The sequence below is a fragment of the Geospiza fortis genome, unplaced genomic scaffold (genome assembly GCF_000277835.1).
Source record: "Geospiza fortis unplaced genomic scaffold, GeoFor_1.0 scaffold40, whole genome shotgun sequence".
Classification (NCBI taxonomy): Eukaryota; Metazoa; Chordata; class Aves; order Passeriformes; family Thraupidae; genus Geospiza; species Geospiza fortis.
The window spans coordinates 21,624,663-21,645,901 of NW_005054297.1; the positions used below are offsets into that span (position 1 = coordinate 21,624,663).

At 35.4% G+C, this 21,239-nt stretch overlaps 1 protein-coding gene across 3 annotated transcripts in view; it reads left to right on the forward strand.

Annotated features, from left to right (window-relative positions):
* VEGFC (vascular endothelial growth factor C) overlaps positions 1–4,020 on the forward strand; it is an 81,605-nt gene extending 77,585 nt beyond the window's left edge. For all 3 annotated transcript variants that reach the window (XM_031065993.1, XM_005415539.2, XM_031065997.1), the window contains exon 7: positions 3,499–4,020. In XM_031065993.1, coding sequence (XP_030921853.1) covers positions 3,499–3,613 — 115 coding nt within the window. In that variant the 3' untranslated portion in view covers positions 3,614–4,020. The remainder of the gene's footprint in view (positions 1–3,498) is intronic.
* Positions 4,021–21,239: the final 17,219 nt, after the last annotated feature.

Genomic DNA, 21,239 nt, shown 5'->3' on the forward strand with positions numbered 1-21,239 from the left:
TATGTATTTGTTCATCTTCATAAAGAAGAAATGTCAAATATAAGTAGTGACACTTGTGTTGAAGTCTCTAAAATGGGGGAAAAGATTATTAACTGGCACTACTTGTTTAGAAATATTTGGCCTTTTAAGTGACATAGAAGAGTTGTTAGAAACATCAGAAATTATCTCTTCTCTATAATTCAATGTTATGTTTACATTAGAGAAAGAAACCAGCCTGGTTACGTAAGCTTTACATATTACAAAGCCTTTGCACTATAGATTTCACTTCCAGCAGTGCTACAAACATAAACCAGCTACAGTTTAAAAGAATATTCACAACTAGAGAAGCTAAGAAATGCCATAATAAATATCTGATGTTGATTTCAATATCTCTGTTGATTTAAAGACTTAGTATTTGCAGAAGGAAATTAAGTTCAGCCTTTCTCTGTTGTGCTGTGGTTGAATACGATAGAGTTTGAATCATTTTCTCACTTCCAAGGACAGTATGATATAGGATGCTTTAACCTTTTTTCTGACCTGTTTTTCTTTTGTATTTGTGTGCAGAAAGAAAGGCTTACATATGTTGTTACTTTATACCTCTAGAACCAATAGTCCTGTAGATGTTAACACTGTTAGAGGGGACAGTCTCTCCTCCTTAAGAAATGACTTAGCATAGGTTTCTCCCATTTTGGCTCTGTCCAGCACTAGCTGTTTCTAAAAGGAATAAAAATCCTGCAACATCCCTTTTATCTCTGAAAGATCCCTTGCTCGTTTAAAACAGCATCAATTATACAATTTAATTTATATAATAAAAACATAAAATATATTTATGATACAAATTTATTAAAAATAAATGGAAGTATCACTCTGTTGAGCTTTGTGCTAGACATGTGAGCCCTAGACATGAGCATAATCCTATAGTCATGTCCTAGACAGCTCCCTGTCCTACAAGTAATGCTTGTAGCTTCTGGTTTTGAAGCACTAATATTTTTATGCACTGAAGCTAAAATGCCTCTGCCTCTAGTGTTACAACCTGCTTCAGATGAAAGGAATACAAAATCATCTACAAAGCACAGGATGGGAAGGGAAAAAGAGCTCTCAGCGTATTGCTTTTTAAGGTGATTATGCTGTTTGTCAGCCCAAGAAGTAGCATTTCCTCATTTCATCTATGGAGTTGTTAGAGTGCCCACTGTAACAATCTGGGCATTCTGCACAGCAAAAATACACAATTATTGACCGTAAACAGAAAGTTGCTGCTGTTTTGCCCGGCACTATGAATAGTGACTAAACATCTATCTTAGCTCCAGTGTGCTCAGATTTTCCTCATTGAAACAGACCTCTGTCACATGAAACCACTCTGTAAACAGCATTCAGACCAAATCTCTTGAAAGACCTGGTCTATTGTTCAGCAGTTTCCTAAGGAAGCCACATTTATGTAGTTACAATGACTCTGCTGCTATTCACCTTGTGCTACCACCTCTAAAATTTATTTTGGTCAGTTTTGGCTGGGCCAGATAACTAGAAACTTCATCTGTTAAGCACTTTAGAGGAGGAGAGGGACTTTCTTGCTCTGTTGAAATGTCCCAGATAAGGATAAGAGTGTAGTAACCTGACCTTGACTGCTGCTAGACACAAACTCACATGGGAGAGCTGCTGTATAGCACTCCCAGCTGCAAGTTGAAGTTCACAAGGAGGCATGAATCCTAAACAAAGTGAACTCCTCATGCTTAATGTTTTCATGAGTGCTTTTCATTGTGTACAGTCATAGGTATGTGGAAGAGTTTAGCTTTGCCTCTTTTTCTTCTTATTTAATTTTGCTGTCATTCAGTACAATGAACTGAACTTTCATGCCAGAGACAGCAAGAAGGTGAGTTCAGTGTTTCATCCACTGCATCTCTGTGGAGTACCTTTTTCCCAGAATGGACCCTTAGCTGGTTGCTTGTTCACTTAGAATATTAGATCCTTCCACAAACCTTTTCGTTGCCTTTTACCACTGTTTCCAAATTTTTGGGAGAATAGATCACAGTAGGGGTTTAAGAGATTCCCATGAGCTGCTATGCCGATTTCAAATCTCTGTTAGGTGGCACAAAATAATGATACTCCCTTAACTACAGGGACCATAGTGGTGAACTAATCGCTGATAAATCACATTGAAAACACTGAACATGATGTGACTAGTTAATAAATGTCCCATTTGCAGTCTTCCTCATTCCTTATCGCTTTCCTCATAGCCAGATTCATTGGTTGAACTGGAAGTGTGAATTAATGTAACTGTAGTGCAGACCTCATATCATAAACAAATATTGCAAAGTAGTAACTTAGTATCCAAAACAAGCGCACAGCATACTAACTTATTTGCAACAACAGTAAGAGTCATCGCAAGACTGAAACAAGAATTACCCAGGGAAGAGGAGAGTGACATTGCACAATTTAGCGCGCTGTATATATGCAAGTAAGAGTTATCGTAATAGATCATAATATCAGTGTTTCACGAACAGGCACACATTATTTCAAAACAAGTTTTAAGTATAACTGTGCTGAAATTCAAGACATATACTTTTGTCTTTTGACTCATTGCCAGTGTCTGAAAAAATCACAGACTTGTACTTTGTCTCTATTATACACCAGAAAGTATTTAGCATTGTTATTGTAAGGTTATTTTGGGTCAAGTTCTTGTTTTAATAGAAAAATTAAATAGGAAAAGGAAGGGTTCAGGGACAACCAGAGATATTATCTTTGTATAAGTTCTATTTTTCAGTCAAGGAGTTGGTGAGGAAATCTTCTACTGCTGCATAGGGAGATGATTTTTGGTTCAATGCTGTATTGCTGTTAGAACAGAACTAGTGTCTACCTGATTAAAATAAGTTTTTCTCCATTAAAATTTATCAGAAACATGATAAATAGGCTCCGATTTCTCTTCAGAATGCACACAGATGCAATATGAATGCAGATATATTCCCGCTGGCTCAGAGACTGGCTGTGGGGATTTGCAACTTGAAAGGAAGTATGTTCTCATTTTCAAGATCAGAGTCACAGTGTAACATATGTAGACAAACCTCTCTCAGGCTTATTGAAGTAGTCAATAAGATGAGAAACAGTCCTGGGTAGGAGGGTGAGAGATTTGGTTATCACCTGATTCTGGAGTACCACCTCAAATTTGCAGCATGCAGTAGGTTACAACAAACCAATCTGAGTACAGAAATATATCCTATTTTCAAGCTAAACTAAAAAATAGTACTCAAGATTAGGATGCAACTACAACCAGCAGTGTGATAAAAAAAAATCCATACGTATCTGTTGCAGTAGAATAATTTTGCTTCAGTATAATTTGTTATTGTTTCATTGTCTTTTGTGAAGAATAGTTCAACAAAAATTGTTGTAAGAACATAAAATATATGTAATTGTAGGAATTAAATATTCTGTTGAGAAATGGCAATGTGAAGGCACATAGCTTTCTGCTCCAGTTAACTATAAATTATGGTGTTACATTAATGCCCACTTTTTTTCCCCTTTCTTCAGTTGTTACAGACCTCCGTGTACAGTGCGGACGAAACGCTGCGACGCTGGCTTTTACTTCAGTGAAGAAGTGTGCCGCTGTGTACCTACATATTGGAAAAGACCGCTTATGAATTAGCCAAGAGAGCACTACTTGCTACGCTGGTGTACATTTTTCCATTACAACAAAAGAACAACAGAAACTTTGCTAATATTTGGAATTAAATGTTCACCAGAGACCCTGTGGGGCTTTCAGAGACAGACTTGTGCTTTTCTCAAGATGTGGAAAGCAAATGTAGAAAACAACTGGGGTTCACATTTTGTAAAGAACTCAATAAGGACTTGTTTTCTGTCAATGACCAAATGCCTAGGATCTCCTTCTTGTGATTTTTTTTTTAAGAGATAATGACTATATAATTTATTTCCACTAAAACCATCGTGCAGCATTTCTGTTTATAGCAGTAACAATTGTTAAAGCTCACTGTGATCAATATTTTTATATCATGCAAAGTATGTTTAAAATAAAATGGAAATCGTATTACATAATGGTGAGAATGTTTAATCATCTGCCTAAAAAAGGAACTCAGATTCAGCTCTGTTTTCTGGATTCTTAACAGGGGAAGAAGCAGTAAGGAGAAAGCACTTTTATGAAAGAAGGCTGCAGACATTTTCTTGTACCTGTTGTGTTTGCCATTTGGCAGAGTTATACTGAGGGTTTTGTGAGCCAATGGTATTTCTGTCTCTAGAATGAAAATAGCAAGGAGCGCACAATTAATAACAAGGAGAATGTTGGAGATTCTGTACATTGCCCAAGTATAAGGACTATGTTTATTAAAGCACAGCAGCAACTACTCACATTCTAATATATTCATCTCCAATTTTATTTCTTGGTGTCATTCCCAAGGAAAAGTATAAAATTATGTCTGTTCAAGATTATTAGCATGTAAGTAGAAAAGCAAAATTGTTTTTTATTTAGTGTTACAGGCTACATTATAAATTTTACAGCTAAATCTTTCAAAATGCTTTGATGAGCTTACCATTACGTAGTCAATCAGATCTCTTGATCAATGTATACAGATGCAAATATATTTTGAAGGGGAAAAAATATATTCCAGTGGGGACACGAAAGGACTTGTACCAGTCTGCTGTGGATTGACACAGTCTCTACATTAAAACTGTCTCTTTCAGAAAATATGAAAGCAAACGTCTACAATTTTAAAACAAGGTAAGATTTTTAACTTAGAAGTTGGAAGGAAGTTTTTTACTTACGGAAACTTTGTTGGGTGTAGAGTGGAGCAAGCAAAGCTACAAAGCAAAATTTTTGTGACAGGAGTTGTCAGAGCTCTAAAAATAATTCTGCTGGGTCTAAACAGGTGTTCCTAAAAGAGTTATTGATGAATAGTATTATATGCTAGAACTTTGGCCAGGAGGGGTTGCTTTTCTAGATTCTTTGTATTTCATAAGTTTTAATTACTCAGTCCCCATTGTGGGTTGAGGCAGTGTGACAGGATGAGAGATACTTTGAGACTTCACCACTTTCCACTGTCTGCCTGTTATGCTCAGTGTTCTTCTTAAGAGGCCAGCTATTTACTATCCAAATAGGATAATAGGGTGAAGTTTAGGCGTGCAAATAGTGAACAATGTCTTTATTACCATATTGCTTCAGCAGTCAAATGCAGGTAGAAACGTGGATGACAATTTAACATTGATGTACAACTTTAGCTGTTGTAACAATTCACACTTCCTTCCCATCAGTAGGATTCGTAGTCACGCAAATCATCAGTGTCTAAATTGGCAATGCTGACATAGTAGCTAGAGGTTAATGTTCAAATTTAATTCAGTATTCAAAAAAATTCAAGCATCCACTTCTGTAGGTTACCTGCTTGAAGGAAGCCTAAAATGCCTTAAGAAACAATTGAAAAACAAATTTGATTACTGCCGTGACTTGTATTTGCGAACCAAAACCACTACGTTTTTATAAAGACATGAGGGAAAAAACCCCACTGTAGGTGAAGATTTTAAATTTCTGTCCCAGACCAATACAGAAGAGAGGCAGTGAAGAGAAAGACAAACCAAATCTGATACCAGAAACAGAGCCCAAGTAAGAAGGTATCTAACTAACAGATCAAAAATGTACTTCTGGTTATAAAGCAGAAGGGCACAAGTGAAGGCAGAACAAAATCTACATTCCATCACGTAATTCCACAGAGATTATAAAAAGTGCACATTAAAACAATATGCAAATAAAAAAACCAAACCCTGCAAAACTGAGCAATGATCAAATGTCTAAATTTTTTTAAAGGGTTCATGAAAATAGCTAATAAACCCATTGTGGCTAAGCAGGTACTTGCATTTCTACTGAGTGAGCATACCACACTCAAAAATGGTAAAACCCATCTGAGTAGGGAAAGGAAGGCAGGAAGTTCAAGAATGAGACCAAGAAGTTTCAACATTATCACAAACACTAGCATCCAATAAGAATTACTTTCTTGAATGCACATTTTTTCTCGTTCTTAACTTTCCAAGTATTGAGACTTTTAAGCATAAATTATGCCAATCTAAGTAAAATAAGATTTATAGAGAGCAAATTCCTGACTTGTAAAAGTTACCACAAAATCAGGTTTGTGTCTGAGCAAAGTGAATAGTTAGCCATTCACAAAATTATGTAGATGCATAGAATAATATATACAAGCAATTGATAATATTTTCTGATAATCAAAACCTCCAGTTCTACTTTCCATGAGCATAGTTGTATAAAAGTGCATTATACATAACACAAACATCAGAATTATTATCATTACTAGAGGAGAGACTCTGCAGATTCTATGTGATAAATGTGATTCCATTTATCTCCATACTGTCATGAAATAATGTGTAGAGCAGGTCTTCCTTGTATTTATTACATAAAGTAGCTTATAGGTCTACACTGTTTTCAGTTTTGAAGTGATACTCGATTATGATCTCTTTGGAATTTTCATCTTCACTTCAAACCTCGATATGCTTAAAAAAAATATAAAAATAGGTTATACAGCTTAAAAGGAGATTTGGAAGATAGATGATAATTCTATATGCAAGTTATTCTGCACTAACTCCAAATAAAAAGCTTTTATTGTTATTTGTCTAAAATCCCCGTACCTTGTACAAAAATTACAAGGTGGTTGGGAGAGGGAGAGCACATGTAACTGCAGTAAATCACATTTAATAGTAAACAGACTTATGCTTGCATTTCATCAGAAATTTACAGCAGTTTCTGTACTCTTTCACTATTGTACTCTAGGGAGACCATAAATTCTGTAGGGTAAGCCCCCTCTAGCTGCACAACCAGACGGACATGGTATTTACAGTGTGAGTGTTGTTAGTCAGCTGACATGTTTGTTTAATTCATGCTGAACAAGTAGATAGTAAATCAGGTCTCTCAGCTCTATTTGGAAGACTGGCATGAAATCTTGCATATGTACTGTATCATCTTGAAAGGCTTAGTGTGAGGATTGCTTTCAGTATTCTCATTTTCAGCCTTTAGGTCTCAGTTACAACTCCAGCTGCCCTTGAATTTTAGCATATCTCCCATTTCTTTTAAGCATAACCACCCATCCCATCTATGCCAAAAAACAGGAATGAAATAATTTATGCAGTCAGTAAGCTCATCAACAGATTAGCCTGAGGAACAGACTGTGTTCTTATTTTAAAATATTATTTATTTTATGTTTAATTTAAGGATATATTCTTAAAAGATTTTGATATAAATATATTTAATTTTGCATCATTTGGAGGTACAAATGGTTGCTGGTAGAAAAGGTAGAAAAGTTTGAAAGTGGTCAATTCAGAATTTTCACAACTTTTTCATTTAGAAAATATGACATAGGATGAATTCTTTATACTACAGGGGTTTTGCTTCCTCAAAGAAAATAAAAAATAATAGTTGATAATTTATTTAATAGCTTCTTTTTATTCTCTTTCTGTATTCCTTTTGCATTTCAGATAAAACTATTGGGAAAGAACACAGGACAACCTTCTAATTAAGTGATGAAATAATAAGATCAAATTAACCAGGTATTTATTTTTTTAATTGAATTAATAATAATGGTTCATAATACCTAATGAAATTAGGCCACTTAAATACAGGTTTAATACTCCACAATACACTAGAGGTCTCAAAAGCCCTGGAGAGATGAAAACCTTTTTATAGAATACATGTCTGGACTCATTTTATCTATACTCTCTTATCCAAATGTTGTAATGTACTGTGCACAGTAGAAAACTTTAGGAGGTCAGCAGTTTTATAACTAAAAGTTCCAAAATTTTAGTAATTTATCACTTAAAAATTATAATTTATCTGTAGTCTGGATCTGTGGATTAGGGGACCTTATTTCAGCTTGAGAATGTACTGAATTACAAGTAGCACATTCCAGAAAAAATAATAAAAATCTTAAAACACAGTGCATTGCTTTTCTGTATAAGCATTTCTACTTCTGGAAAACAACCTCTAGTAGGTGTATATTACCATTTATTCCCTTTTCTTCTCAGCAAAACCCTGTCCTAAAAATAACATCGTGTAAATTCAGGTATTTTTCCTGATCCTGAGTAAGGATATTGTATCCATTCATGACAGTCACTACTCTTTCAACTGTATTTCAGCAAACTCTTTATCCCTTTTCTACATTTACAATCAGCTGTATGTGGTCACTGAACTCTTCCCCTTTGCTCTCTTTCTCAACTTAAATTACTTCTCTTAGATTTCTGCACCATATCTCAGTCTCCCCATAAGAACATCTGTATTTCCCTGTCAGCCTTTTCCACATCACTGTCACTGTAATTCCAACCCTTCTATTTCCCTTTTTTATCCAATCTCTCCCTGAAAATAGCATTGCTTTCTTCTCTATTATCATTAGCCCCACTTTATTCTCTCTCTTAAATAATCATGCCAACATTGGGATTAATCTTGTTTTAGATACCTAGAGTTGCTCTTTACTGTACATACACGAAAGCAAGTGTTTAAAAAAAAGTCTGAAATTTCACCTTCCAAGTTTGCAAATCCAATCTGCCCAAGCAAATAATAATTAAATATAATTACAGTTGAGAGCACCCCAAAGCAAACTTGCAAAAAAAGATAATGGATACATTGATCACCTTAGCAGATACCACTTGAAACACAAAGGATAATTTACAAACTAAAAACCAGTATTATATATATATGATTTATAATATCACTCTCCCAGTATAAAAAATCAGGCTCTAATTCTGCAGTCTAACAGTGCACTCACCAAGTCCTTGACGTCCAGTGCAGCATTTGGAGATAAATTCAGCTTTGTTACTGAGTTTGTGTTCACATCTCATGCTGTGTGGGGAATAAAATCTTGGGCTCAAGGGCAGGTAAGGAGACTTCTCATATATCCCACAAAAACCCAGAGGTCTGTGCTCTTCCTCAGGACAGATGTACCCACCACCTTCTTTACAGCACTGTGAAGACAGATGAAATGGTGTTATGGAATCTTTTCCAGAAGCATAATGCCATTTTTAAGGATAGATACTATTTGTAAGCTCAAATCTTATATCTTATGGATGTACTTTTCACTAGCCTGCACCTTGTCCAGTAATTTGGCTGGACAACACTTTTGGGTCAATGTAGTCCATGGGGTACAATCAGAGTAGATACCAGATACTGTTGGTTTCAGCTTATCCAATCAGTTTTTGTAAACCATTTAAGAGACACTTATTTTGAAGTGCAGCAAATAACCTCTAACTGAAGCACAAAAATACCTTGGACTTGTATTGCTTTCAGAAAGAAAAAAAAAAAAAAACAAACCCTCTAATCATACAAGCAGACTCGTTTTCTGGAGGCTTAGTTTGAAATAAACTTGAACTAGTACTAGGATCTAACTTCACTTCCAAACTATGACCAAAATACAAATATATGTTTTATGTAGAGAATAATCTTTTATCAAATGTAATTTCCAAAAATAAGAGAGTGAGTTTTCAAATACATATTGGTTTTAACTGTCAGGAAACTGTGTGACAGCACACTTTTGTATTTATTTGAAAGAGCAGGCTGTGCAGCAATGAGATGTCTTCATATTGCTGCAAGTATTATGTCTAAAAGATCAGTATTCTTATAAAATATTAATAATAGTAGCTTATGCTTTAGAGAATCCAAGTGGTAGAATTTTATCTGTTCATTCAGTACATTGCTGCATTAAGTTTAAAAACATTTAGGTTTCATAATCATAGGTCTTTATGTTTCAAAGATCTACAAGTTAACATTTCCTTTTATTATAGCATTGTTATTTGAAACATGTAAGAAGTATATCTTATATTCTTAAACTGTTACTTAATTTGAAAAGCAGTTCTAAAATAACTATTTTTATTTTAGTAACTCTAACAACGATAAACAACCAGTGGGTGAAGAAAACTTCACCTTTCCTAGCCTGCAGTCTCAGTTCAGTTATCCACTCTATCTCCAGTCAGAGTCCTGCAGAACAGTGCACACGGATTCCTAAACCAGCATCATCTCTCTGAATGGTTTTGAATTAGGAATGCAGCTGCAGCCCCCAGTGCTGGCAGATTCTGGGCTCTTCTGTGACTTACCCATCAGGCAGCTTCTAGGGCCAGCTTGGAATGAAGATCAGCTGCATTAGGGGCTTCCTTAAAGTCCCAGGAAGAAAAATCGATACTCAAAAAAATAAAAATAAATTAATTACTAAATAATTAATTAATAAATAATTAATTACTAAATAAATAAATAATAATCTCGGCTGCTGAGAAGAACACCAAGAAGAGTTTAGCTGAAGGCAAGTCAATACCATACATCTGCAGGAAGAGGCTTGTTGCAGACATCACTGATTCTTCTGATCTGAATGGCATTACTCATTTCAGTGGCTTCATTGTAAGACTGTGATCAGTCTTCAGAGTAGCAAGGTGTGGTAAATCAAGCGCTCTTGTTCTTTAGAGATTGTTCTAACATCATTGATTACTGAAGAAGGGAAGAGCTACATTTACTCAGGAGTATTTTACCTGAGAACTCCAGGTTTCACGGATTGGTAACTGTAGCTATTACAGTTTTTTCCATGCAAAATGAAGCACCAGATAGCTACTGGGATTTCTTGTTAGCTCTCCCAGAGAGAGCCAGAAACACTGTGAACCTTAAAGCATGCCTCATGGAAAAAGGACTGAAAAAATAAGACAGAGAAAACTGAGAATCTCACAATTTATGAAGTGTTAATTAAGATTAGGAGCATTTGAAACAACTTCTACTGACAGCAAAACTGTTCATATGAGGTTTGGGAAGTTGTGAAACAGACAGCTTAAACCAAATTGTGGTCTCCACTGTTTTCTCCCTGTCATGAGAGTTTGCAACACAGTGAAATGCCACACCAAAACATAGTTAAGCCTTAAGCATGCTCACCAGTCAGTGCTGAAAATTTTCTTCTCACTGAAGAATCTGTAAAGAGACAGAGGAAAGGATACATAAAGAAAAAAACCACAATTAATTAGATTCACATCTGATTATATAATCACTGTGAGTGATACCTAAATCCTAAGCTTAGACCAAAAAGATTCCTCTTTTATTTGCTCCCAATTCATACGAGGCAATTTCTGAAGTAATTTTCCCCAACCTGAAGATGCACTTTGGCAAATGCCTAGAATGCAGGGTATATACTGAAACTCTATCAAGGCATGTAAACTGATGACTTCTCTATTTAATCTGTGCAGTAAAATTCAGTAGATACTCAAAGTTCTAACAGCTTTATGCCCAAAACTCAAGTGAAAGGTTCTCTTAGTTCTGTTTAAGTTATTATACTTCATATGAAACAAGTAAGGAAGATTCAATTCAGAAATTGAGAACATCATATTCTAAACTAGTGTGGTTGACTTGATCAGGATTCCAGTGCTATTTATTTGACCGTCATGTTTTTGTAAGAGAACACCAGATGTTAGAGAGGGGGCTGAACTGTCCTGGAGGTTACCACCTGCTGTAAGCCAGTAGTTCTGGAAATTTTACTGATAAATCCTTTTCATCTAGTTCATGTGACTATTTCCCATTTCTCATGGGAAATGATTTTGTCATGCTTTTGTTCTGTAGAATATGACATGCTTTGCTCTCTTCAAGTAAGTGAGAAGCAATGGTTCTTCTATATGCAAAGAAACTCCACATATTTTTGTATTTTTGCTGTGATTTCATTAATTTGTGGGGTAAATTGACACAGTTAGAACTGGTTTATACTTAAATTTTCAGCTGCCTTGCCAGGTGTGCATTTGATTATTTTGGAATATTTCTTGGTTTACAATGCTTATTTAATGATTTAATAAATTAATTAAATTTATTAATTTAATTTATTTTAATGATTGTTTAATACTTTATACATACCTCGATGAAAGCAATACATTTCCATTTTTAAGCTGTCATCTTCATGTGTAGTAAGGTGTAACCACTAAAACAATTTTAAAAAGAAAACCATTTTGAATAAAAAAGCCTCTTTACTTAAACTTCAATTGTTTAAAATCTATTAAAGAGTTAAATGAGAAAACTTTTAATTTGACATTTTTTGCAGTAAAAAAAATTATCATTGAAGCAATTAGATAATGTTCTGCTTGCCTGTCTTCAAGACCCAAATGTCTAAATTGATACTTAACACTCACATGTCCAAATTTATCTTAGCAGAAATGAAAAAACAAAAGTAATTGCCTTTCAAAGACAAAAACATCATTCAGGAATTGATGAGAGCTGATCTGTTCTACCTCTAAAGCCTTGAAAGTTTGTTTTTCCCCTTTGATAATGTTAATTTATCCTTATTATTTGCATTGCCTGCCTTTTCTTTTGTCTTTACATGAAGTAAAACAATCATTGACCTAAACTGTCATCTGCTGAGTAGAAAACTATAAGCAGAGAAGGTTGCTCAGTGAGATCATTCCATCTGCTAAGACACACTGAGTATGAGAAAAGCATTAAATATGCCCTTAATGCACTGAAAATAATGTTACGAAAGCTAATTTATTTCTTTAGTTAGAATTCTGATACATTCTGTTTTACTTCCAGATTACACCAAACAGTATGCATTTCAAACAGATCTAATCTCCCTCTCATGCCAAAATAAAGAAAAAAAAAGTTAAACATACTCTCTAGAAATACTTGACTACAAATAAGACAGAGAGCACTGCAAGATTTTAATATAACTCTATAAAAACATCATTACAGTACTATTCATCTATTTCATACATTTTCAATAGATGAAAAAGTGTATTTAATTGAAAAATAAACACAATAGAAATAGCTTTCTCTTGCATAAACCATTTCAGACCAGAATTAGGCTGTTTTGTAAAGAGTCCATAAACAGAAGACTAATTCCCATTACAAGATGCAAACGAAGCATGTCCTCTATTTCACTACAAACTTTGATGAGAATTAAAAATACTTCAAGTTCTGCACAACCAGGTACTAAAATCTGGTCTCCAGCACTAGTGAGACAGGCTGACTCACTATATTATATGTAATTCATAGATAGAATATATGCAGTTTATATGCAGACTGATCCCCTGTAATGTTTACAATACAGCCACTGGCCAACTTTTCTAATCCATTTCTATCCTTTTCCTGCAGGTACTGTTTCTGTGAGAAACACCAGTATCTTCACAAGAGCAGAGCAACAATCTCCCTTCTGGCTCAGCTGGCTTTATGCATCCTTCTATATGGAATCTCATAACCTCACATCTATACACATCCTCCTAAGTATCCAAAAAAAATCTGTATTGTGGTCCAGAAAAGGGGAGCTGTTGCCTTTGAAAGGCAGGATGAGAGACAGTGAGGAAAAATAATGCAGAACAGTTCTGGATCTGTAGTAAAACCATCTGTTCCCATTCCCTCAAGGGTGCCAGAATTGTAGCTGAGTAAGGCTATTTATTTTCTTCCCATTGCTTTCTATTGAAATTAATTATTTCAGTCAATTTGTATGAAGAAATAGGTCTTGAATTCTAAAATGCTTTAATTGGGAAGTGCTTCCCAGGCAGAATTTAAATTCTAACATCCAAGTAAAGCAAAAAGATGCTTAAACTATCTCATAGTTCTTAGTGACCTCTCACAATTATGTCCTTTTTTCAATGACTGATCAAGAGAGTAGCTATGTTCTTATTTTTTGTTTAAAAAAAAAAGAAATGGAATATTCACATTAAAGTATAGAATATAGCTGTTTTTTCCTAAATATTAACAACAGTTGCTAAATTCCTACAGATATATTTCAATAACTAATAAAGCTTATATATCTCCATAGAAATAAATAGATAAATAAACAAATATTAAGTATATACATGGTTAATTAGAGTTAAAAAAAATCAGAGAGATTTTGAAGGGAAGTCTGAGGTAAAACTGTTGTTTTGAATGCCTTCCTATTTTGCTGGATAAAACACCATTACAGATACATACAAAAAATAAAATTGCAAGGAATAAAAAAATCTCTTTCCAAGTACCATAGTGTCCTTACAAGTAATAATGAGAATTTTAACCTAAGAAATGATCCCTCTGCTAGGTCTTAGAGCAGATAATCTCAGATACTGCAGCAGTTTGCAAACCTTTTCAAGTGTGTCCCATGATACATGATCTCCTCTGTACATATTATGAATGGCTTACAGACAATGGGGTTTTTTCCTATTAATATAAAAAGGGTAAGAAAACATATGTTTAGCTTTTTGTAAGAAATTCTATTTTTAGTAGTATTGCCTGAAATCAATTTTATGTAATATGGTACATCAAATCTCTCTGAGTTCCTGTCACCTTTTATCTTCATCAGTTAATTTCTTGTGCAATCTCTCTATAGGGATTTCTCCCCCAGCATTGTTTCTGTAGTTGTTAGTTGATTCCCTGTTCATCTCCCCACTTCCAAAACTGATACCAGCTGCTGTCTTCCTCAGGATCACACCACAGCCATTGTTGGAGCATCCAGCCTCTTGGATATTTTCTCTGCCCACAGTGATAGCAAGCTGTCATAAGAAAGGCCTGAATGTGACATCACATAGTTTCACTCCTAATGAAGCAGCTCAGACCCAAAATTAAGCACAGTGATTTTAAACTTCAGATATTTACATTGCAGGATATTTAGCATCTCCTCTAATGAGACTCACCTTCTCTTTGATAAGATATGATGATGAAAATATCAGTCTCCCCATATTCTACATACAGCTTCTCCCAGTTTGAATTAGTTATTGAGCAATGGAGATGAAACTCTTAATTCTGGTCTCTGTAGCAAATTTCTAAATTTGTGCAGGTGGATAAGAAAGTGCTCTGCTGAATGCAGTTTTGCCTTTTCAATTTCATTTTACATGCTAGCTGCACACCAGTAACAACTGAAGACTGAAGGTTATGCCACTGGGCATAAAATTCTGATTAAAATGGCATAATTCTCATCATTATATAGGGCATAGATACGCTGACAAATTAGTAAGTAATTTTAGTTCTGTTAAGCAAATGCATAAATATTTCTGAGCTCATTTACTGCCTGAGTACAAACTTGTATACTAGTTGCTTACACTGGGTATGTAATTGCAGCTGCTTTTCCAAATGGCATGGTGAAACTGTACAACTGTGGATGAAAACAGGAAAAATGATTACTTTGGATTAAAGCCCTTCACGTTTTTTCTGTGGTAGGAACATCGGAAAATTATGTGATGTTATACTCCATTCATTAGTATCACATTTGCTCAGTAATCAAGTAACCACTTGTTCCTAAGTGGATGACTGTGCCAGCAGCATTTTTTGGACATAAATTAAATGCATATTTGACACTTAGTTCTGCATTAGAATGCTTTCCAGAAATATTTTAAATAGTAAGTCTAGGAATGCTAATTACGCATCATTCGGCATTACAAAACATATTTTTCAGCAATTATTGTCTTTAAATATTTAATCCAGTTTTACCCAATATTTGGAATAGGAAATAACTGAACAATCTCATTTTCAGCTTCAAAGTATTGGCAAAAATTAATTTCCAAAAAAAGCTGCCTTTAAGATCTTACAGGGCAATAGCAGTCCAACCCAGATATGTGCCCAGTTGGCTCCAGAGAAACCTTCTAATTGGTTAAAGCACTTCAAAAGTCAATAGGAAATCCAAATCAGACATCCAAAACTCATAAAATATGATGGCATCCATAGCGTAACTGAAGTACATCTGCCCCAAATCACCTTTGCTGGAGATATTTAAAAGACATGTAGATGTGGCACTTGAGGACATGGTCTAGTGATGAACTTGGCAGCTCTAGCTTTAGTTTGGACTTGATGATTTCAGAGGTTTTTTCCCAACCTAAATGGTTATATGATTCCTTGAATACAGACATCTTCCCAAACATTTCACACAGAAGAGTTTGGCACAGACGAGAAATTATATCCAGCTATGGCCAAAAGTGCTTAAGAGTGGAATTAAATCTCAGATGTTTAACACTTCTGTTGAACTATCCAGAAGTGATCTTATTCATGCTGTTTCATTAACTACTGACCAGAATACCCTAATACTATTGAGTAGTTAGTAGAATATTAAAAGGTGATCTCTGAGACTAAACATAGCAAGAGTCTTGTTTCAGACACCAAGCATAGCTGACACTTCAAGGCTGTCAGGTATAAATGCAAAGCCTAGAGAAGATCAGGATTCCCTTCGATATTCAAGATGCCACTGGACCTGTCTCTCACTAAGCATTTGGATTGAACGTTGAACTTTTACTTTCTCAGTTAATTCTTTTTATATACATTAATTTCTTTTATTGTTTCTGTCTGAGATACTTAATTATTCAATTGTATTACTTAACTAATTTAGATGTTATTAAAATTTTACTACATTCTTAAGTGGATTAAGTAGTTTTAATACTGTTTCATCTCCACAGTACTTGAAAAACTTCCCAAATGCCAAGTAATCTATTTAACCATGTCAGTATTTTTATGCATATACAAAGACACCCCTTGTGAGAAACACTTATTCTAGGAATATTATCTCATACAACTTTCATATTAACAACCTTCTCTGCTACTGACTCTAATGCCACTAATAACATTTTGAATAGGTTCCATCATTGTCAGTGTCTCTTGCTACACCTGAGAAGGCATTTGATCTCATACAATATGTAGCACTTGCTATTGTTCTAAAAATTGCCTCTATTAGCTTTTCTGTGTGAACGGTTTCTGAAAATTATGATGGTTGAATTTGTGGTCAAGTCAGTCATTCTGAGAAAGCTCATAAAATCCCAGGAGACTTGCAAAGAACAATCAATCCCTACATCAGGAAGCAAAAAGGAAGTGCCAACCCAGTGGAAATTTATTTATGACATGTTTGAAGTTTGTTGAAATAACAAAACGCTGGACTTAACCATCAAACAGGGCATATACAAAGGCAATGAAATTAAATCTTATTTTCAACAAGGGAATGGTATTCAAGTAACTATTAAAAACTTGATTTATTTTAAAAGTCACTCCTGAAAAGTTAAAACAAAAAGGTAAATATGATCATATATGTTACATTAGGCATCAGTGAGAAATTTTCCTTGAGCTATATCCTTGCAGGAAATTGGCTAAATGTAGCCCCTTGGCGCCAAGGAGGTCACGAGCTCTGCGTCAGTGCTAATTCATTTTTTCTGACTGCATTGTGTTGGGAAATCCTGATTCCCAGTGCTGAAGTGTAAAAGAAGACTTTGAACTCTATGGGATGATGCCTATAATATGCCAAATATTAATGAAATTTCATTTCCTTAAACATGCAAGGAGTGGATTTACGCAGAAAATGTTCCACATATCAGTAGTTATTTTCTTTTGCAAAAGTTTCAGATAGTTTTCTCTTCTGAAATGAAAATTGTATTTGGAATTAAAATACTTAATACAATGCAATTTTTTTCTGTTATTTTTTTGTCTCTGGAGCTATAGCCCTAATTACCCAAATTAAAATATTCTTAAAGCAAAAATAGCCTGTAACCACCTTTCAAGAATCTGTCAATGGCAAACAGATATTCACCCCCCACCCCCCAAAAAAAAAAGCAAGCTAATTCTTATTTACAAGAAGACAACAAAAATAATTAATCCAAATGTGAACACAGTAGAGACCAAAACCACCACACCAACAGGCTTTGCCTCGAAATCAAACTTGCATTTGACCCCTAGCTTCTGCTTAATAGAAGACAGTCTGGAACGTAGATCTTACGAAGCTGAAAAATATAAACATTCTACAGCAATTAAACACCACACTTAAAAACCTGCAAATTGTATTACTCAGATAAATCAGTAGATGAATAAAAGTGACAAAGACTAAGGTAAAATATTCTCTAAGGTAAATGTTCGTCATGCTTACAGCACACATCCCTCAACAGACCACCTGCAGCACTCTTCTAGTGCTGGCTTGGAGTATGCCAAGCTTTAGGTTATACAGTAAAGGCTGTGGCTATGTCTAATAAAATTGGGGATAATTCTGGAATGTTTCACTTCAGAGAGAAAAAATAATGCTCTTTTCACCCAATATGCAACTACTATGCGTGCGTAGAAAATGGCTAGAATTCAGGACCCTGTAAATCTGCTTTACAAATTTTCAAATCTTTGTAGACCCTCTTTGAAGACTCCCAACAGCTCTTGCACTGCTTCACCTGCTCCATGCATCAGTGCTCATTGTTTGTCTAGACAGAGCTGTGCTGAACTACTTCTAGTCTATGCTCAGCTTCCTCTACAAAAGGGAATAGGAAGGACATGCCACAAGTAGCCCTAAACAAGTAAAGAGAGTAGTTTTTTCTCTGAACTGCAGGTAGTGAGCTTTGGAGAGTCACACCTGCAATGGCATACCAGGCACACTCCTCCTGCATACCCTGCCACCCACGAAGCAGCCTTCTGAAATGGCTCTTGCAGAATCTGGGAAAAACGGTGATGTCTTGAGCAGCACAGCACAGAGATTTAGATAAGGCAGAATATCTTTTCCTAGTGCTAAAATGCTGTGGCAGGGTGTACAATAGGACACATTGGAGTTCTAAGGTTAGGACATATATCAATCAACAACAAGGAGGAGGGTCAATCCCACCAAAACATGTATTAACTGTAAATTTATTCTAGGAAGACAAAGTGTATTTCTCCACCGTGGCAAGAATTATGAGTTTAGGTGATGTTAGGGAACAAGTTGGCTGCTAATCACATACAGGAGGTGATTTCTTTCTCTCTTTTGTGTGGCACTTCCACACTGACAGGCAGATAATCGTTGTCAAAAATAAAATAAACAAAAATTTGCAGGCACACCAGCCTTTAGTGAAAATGTGATGAAAGCTTTTTTTGTCAAGTTCTCCATCCTCTCCTTTCTCTGAATACAGTGGCTAATACCTCTTGGAAAAAAAAATTCTGATAAAATTTGTTTCCAGTTGCTTGTGAAAAGGCAATAGCAGTTCAGAGCTGTTGGCTCTTTTCCACAGTTTCTTAAATTCTGCCTTTGGAAAGCAGATTTTCTCCAAGCTCTTTGGAGAACAATAGTTTCTTGCTAAAGTCAGTGCAGTAACTTCTATTAATAACCAGTGTATATAATGTTTTCATAACACAGCCTTTAAAACCCTCCCAGGCATCATTGCTTAGTTCTTGCAAGCAACAAGCCATTTACTATTATTTTGTATCCATGAGTTGTCCAAGAATTTGGGCCACAGTAGCAAAGGCAAGGCTAGCTGTTTATGTATTTGTACACAGAATCATTTAGGTTAGAACACACTTCTGAGATCATCCAGCCCAACCATTAGCACAGCACTGCCATGCCCACTACTAAATCACATCCCCAGCACTAAGTACACAGGTCTGTGAACAATTCCAAGGGCAGGGATTCTCCCACTTCCCAGAGCATCCTGTCTCAATGCTTGACCACCTTTTCAGTAAAGAAATTTTTCCTAATATCCAGTACCTAAACCTTCCTTGGCACAATATGAGGCCATTTGCTCTTGTCCTTTTGCTGGTTACCTGGGACAAAAGATGTACCTCCAGACCTTGAACATACATAGAACATGTTTTTTGGTTGGAGGAAAATGGAGGAGTTTATGTAGCACCCTATCCAAGCATCAGATTTCATTCCCAGAATCAAACTGACCCAGCAAAAAGAAGTTTGTGAGTCCATGGAACAAAAGTTTTAACTCTCTCAGCACAAAACAAGACATAAAACACTCCACTGCTCCACAGCATATTTAGAATGTTTAATACAAAACACAAAACACAATGTCCTTAGCTGACACAGAAGGCCTTATGCTTGAATTGAGTTAGGGATATTAGAAAAATAGAAGTTATTTCTGGTAATGGGATTGGGTGTCCTATCTAAGTTTATATTACTGTAGGAAGATACGTAATTGAAAACCACAAATTATATTTCATGCTACTTTTTTTTCCCCTTTACTTCTTATCCCATTTTCCTAAATAGCTGCTACCAGATTGAAAAGGCAAAACTCTTGAGAGCACTTATCCAATTCCTACCCATAATCTATTTAGCATATGTTACATACTGAGCTTATTGTACTGTCATTAGGGAGATGGTTTCCATTGCCACATGTCCATAATCATTAGCTGTCTGGCTTGTGCAGATTCTTAGCATCATTATTTAAAAGTGATTCGAAATACTACTCTTATTTGGGGCCAATACAGGTTACCTCGTGCAAACAGATCTTGTTCTCTTCCTTATCTAAGGAATCTTTTTGTTTATTTGTTTTAATTTCCTTGCAAAGGTCGCTTCAGCTTGACTTCTGGCAGTTCTAACCTCTTCCTACTTTCTCTGACCTACAAGATAAAGCTCTCTTTCATGCTGTCTTTAGGGCAGGAGGGAAGAGGTTCTTTCTTAGGTCAGGATTCATCCAGATAAGCCTGGAAACCTTTCTTTGAAGGGTGATGGGTTTGGGGTGTTTTAGATTTTGACTTGCAACCGTTTTCTGCATTTGAGCCCTTGACCTATTTAGTTCAAGGTAATTAAATCAGTATATTGCAAAAAATTTCTCTTTAAACGTCATTTTGCTTTTTTCATACTTATATTTTCTACTGATATTTTTGTCTGTTTTTGCATCTTTTTTTTAAAAACGCATACTTAGTAATTCTTATAGTTTCTCACTATGCGTTGAATAGATGCATATATAAGCCAAATAAATATTTTATAAAGATGAGCATTATTAGACATATCCACATCCAAACACTGAAGAAATAACATACACACACACATGTTAAAAAGGGCATTTAAGCACACATCAGTATTGCAATGCAGCTGTCAACAAATTCAGGGTTTGTTTTGGTCCATCACACTTACTGTATAATGTTTATTCTCCTTTAAGTAGTATATACAATTTGAGACCTAAGCATAATGTCCCTCTTCAAGTTAATGACCGTGCACAAGGGCTGCCACTCACACATCTTGTAGGTCAGACAAAACGCACATTAGGTGTTGTCCCACATCCCGAGGATGTCATTCCATGTGTCAACATTACAGTTTATCTTTTTATTAGTCCCAGGAGTTGCACTGATTTTGACAGCTGCTAAACTCGTTTCCCTGCATTTTAAATTTTCTAAGGTAATCATCATAAAGGGACAAATCCTGCTTGGCTTTGCAGAGGAGGCTTTGCGCAAGCCTTTTAAAACGTGATGAAAGCGAAATGATTGTTAAGACTTTATGGTTTGTTTGGGTTTTTCTTTCCATTCAAAGCAAGGCAAAGTACCTAAGCAGTGATCTTTGTTCCTCTTTTTCCCTCCCTACAACATTAATAAGGAAACTACCTAAGCCCTGACCTTTAAAAGTACGTATTCTGACAGTTCCTAACTAAAG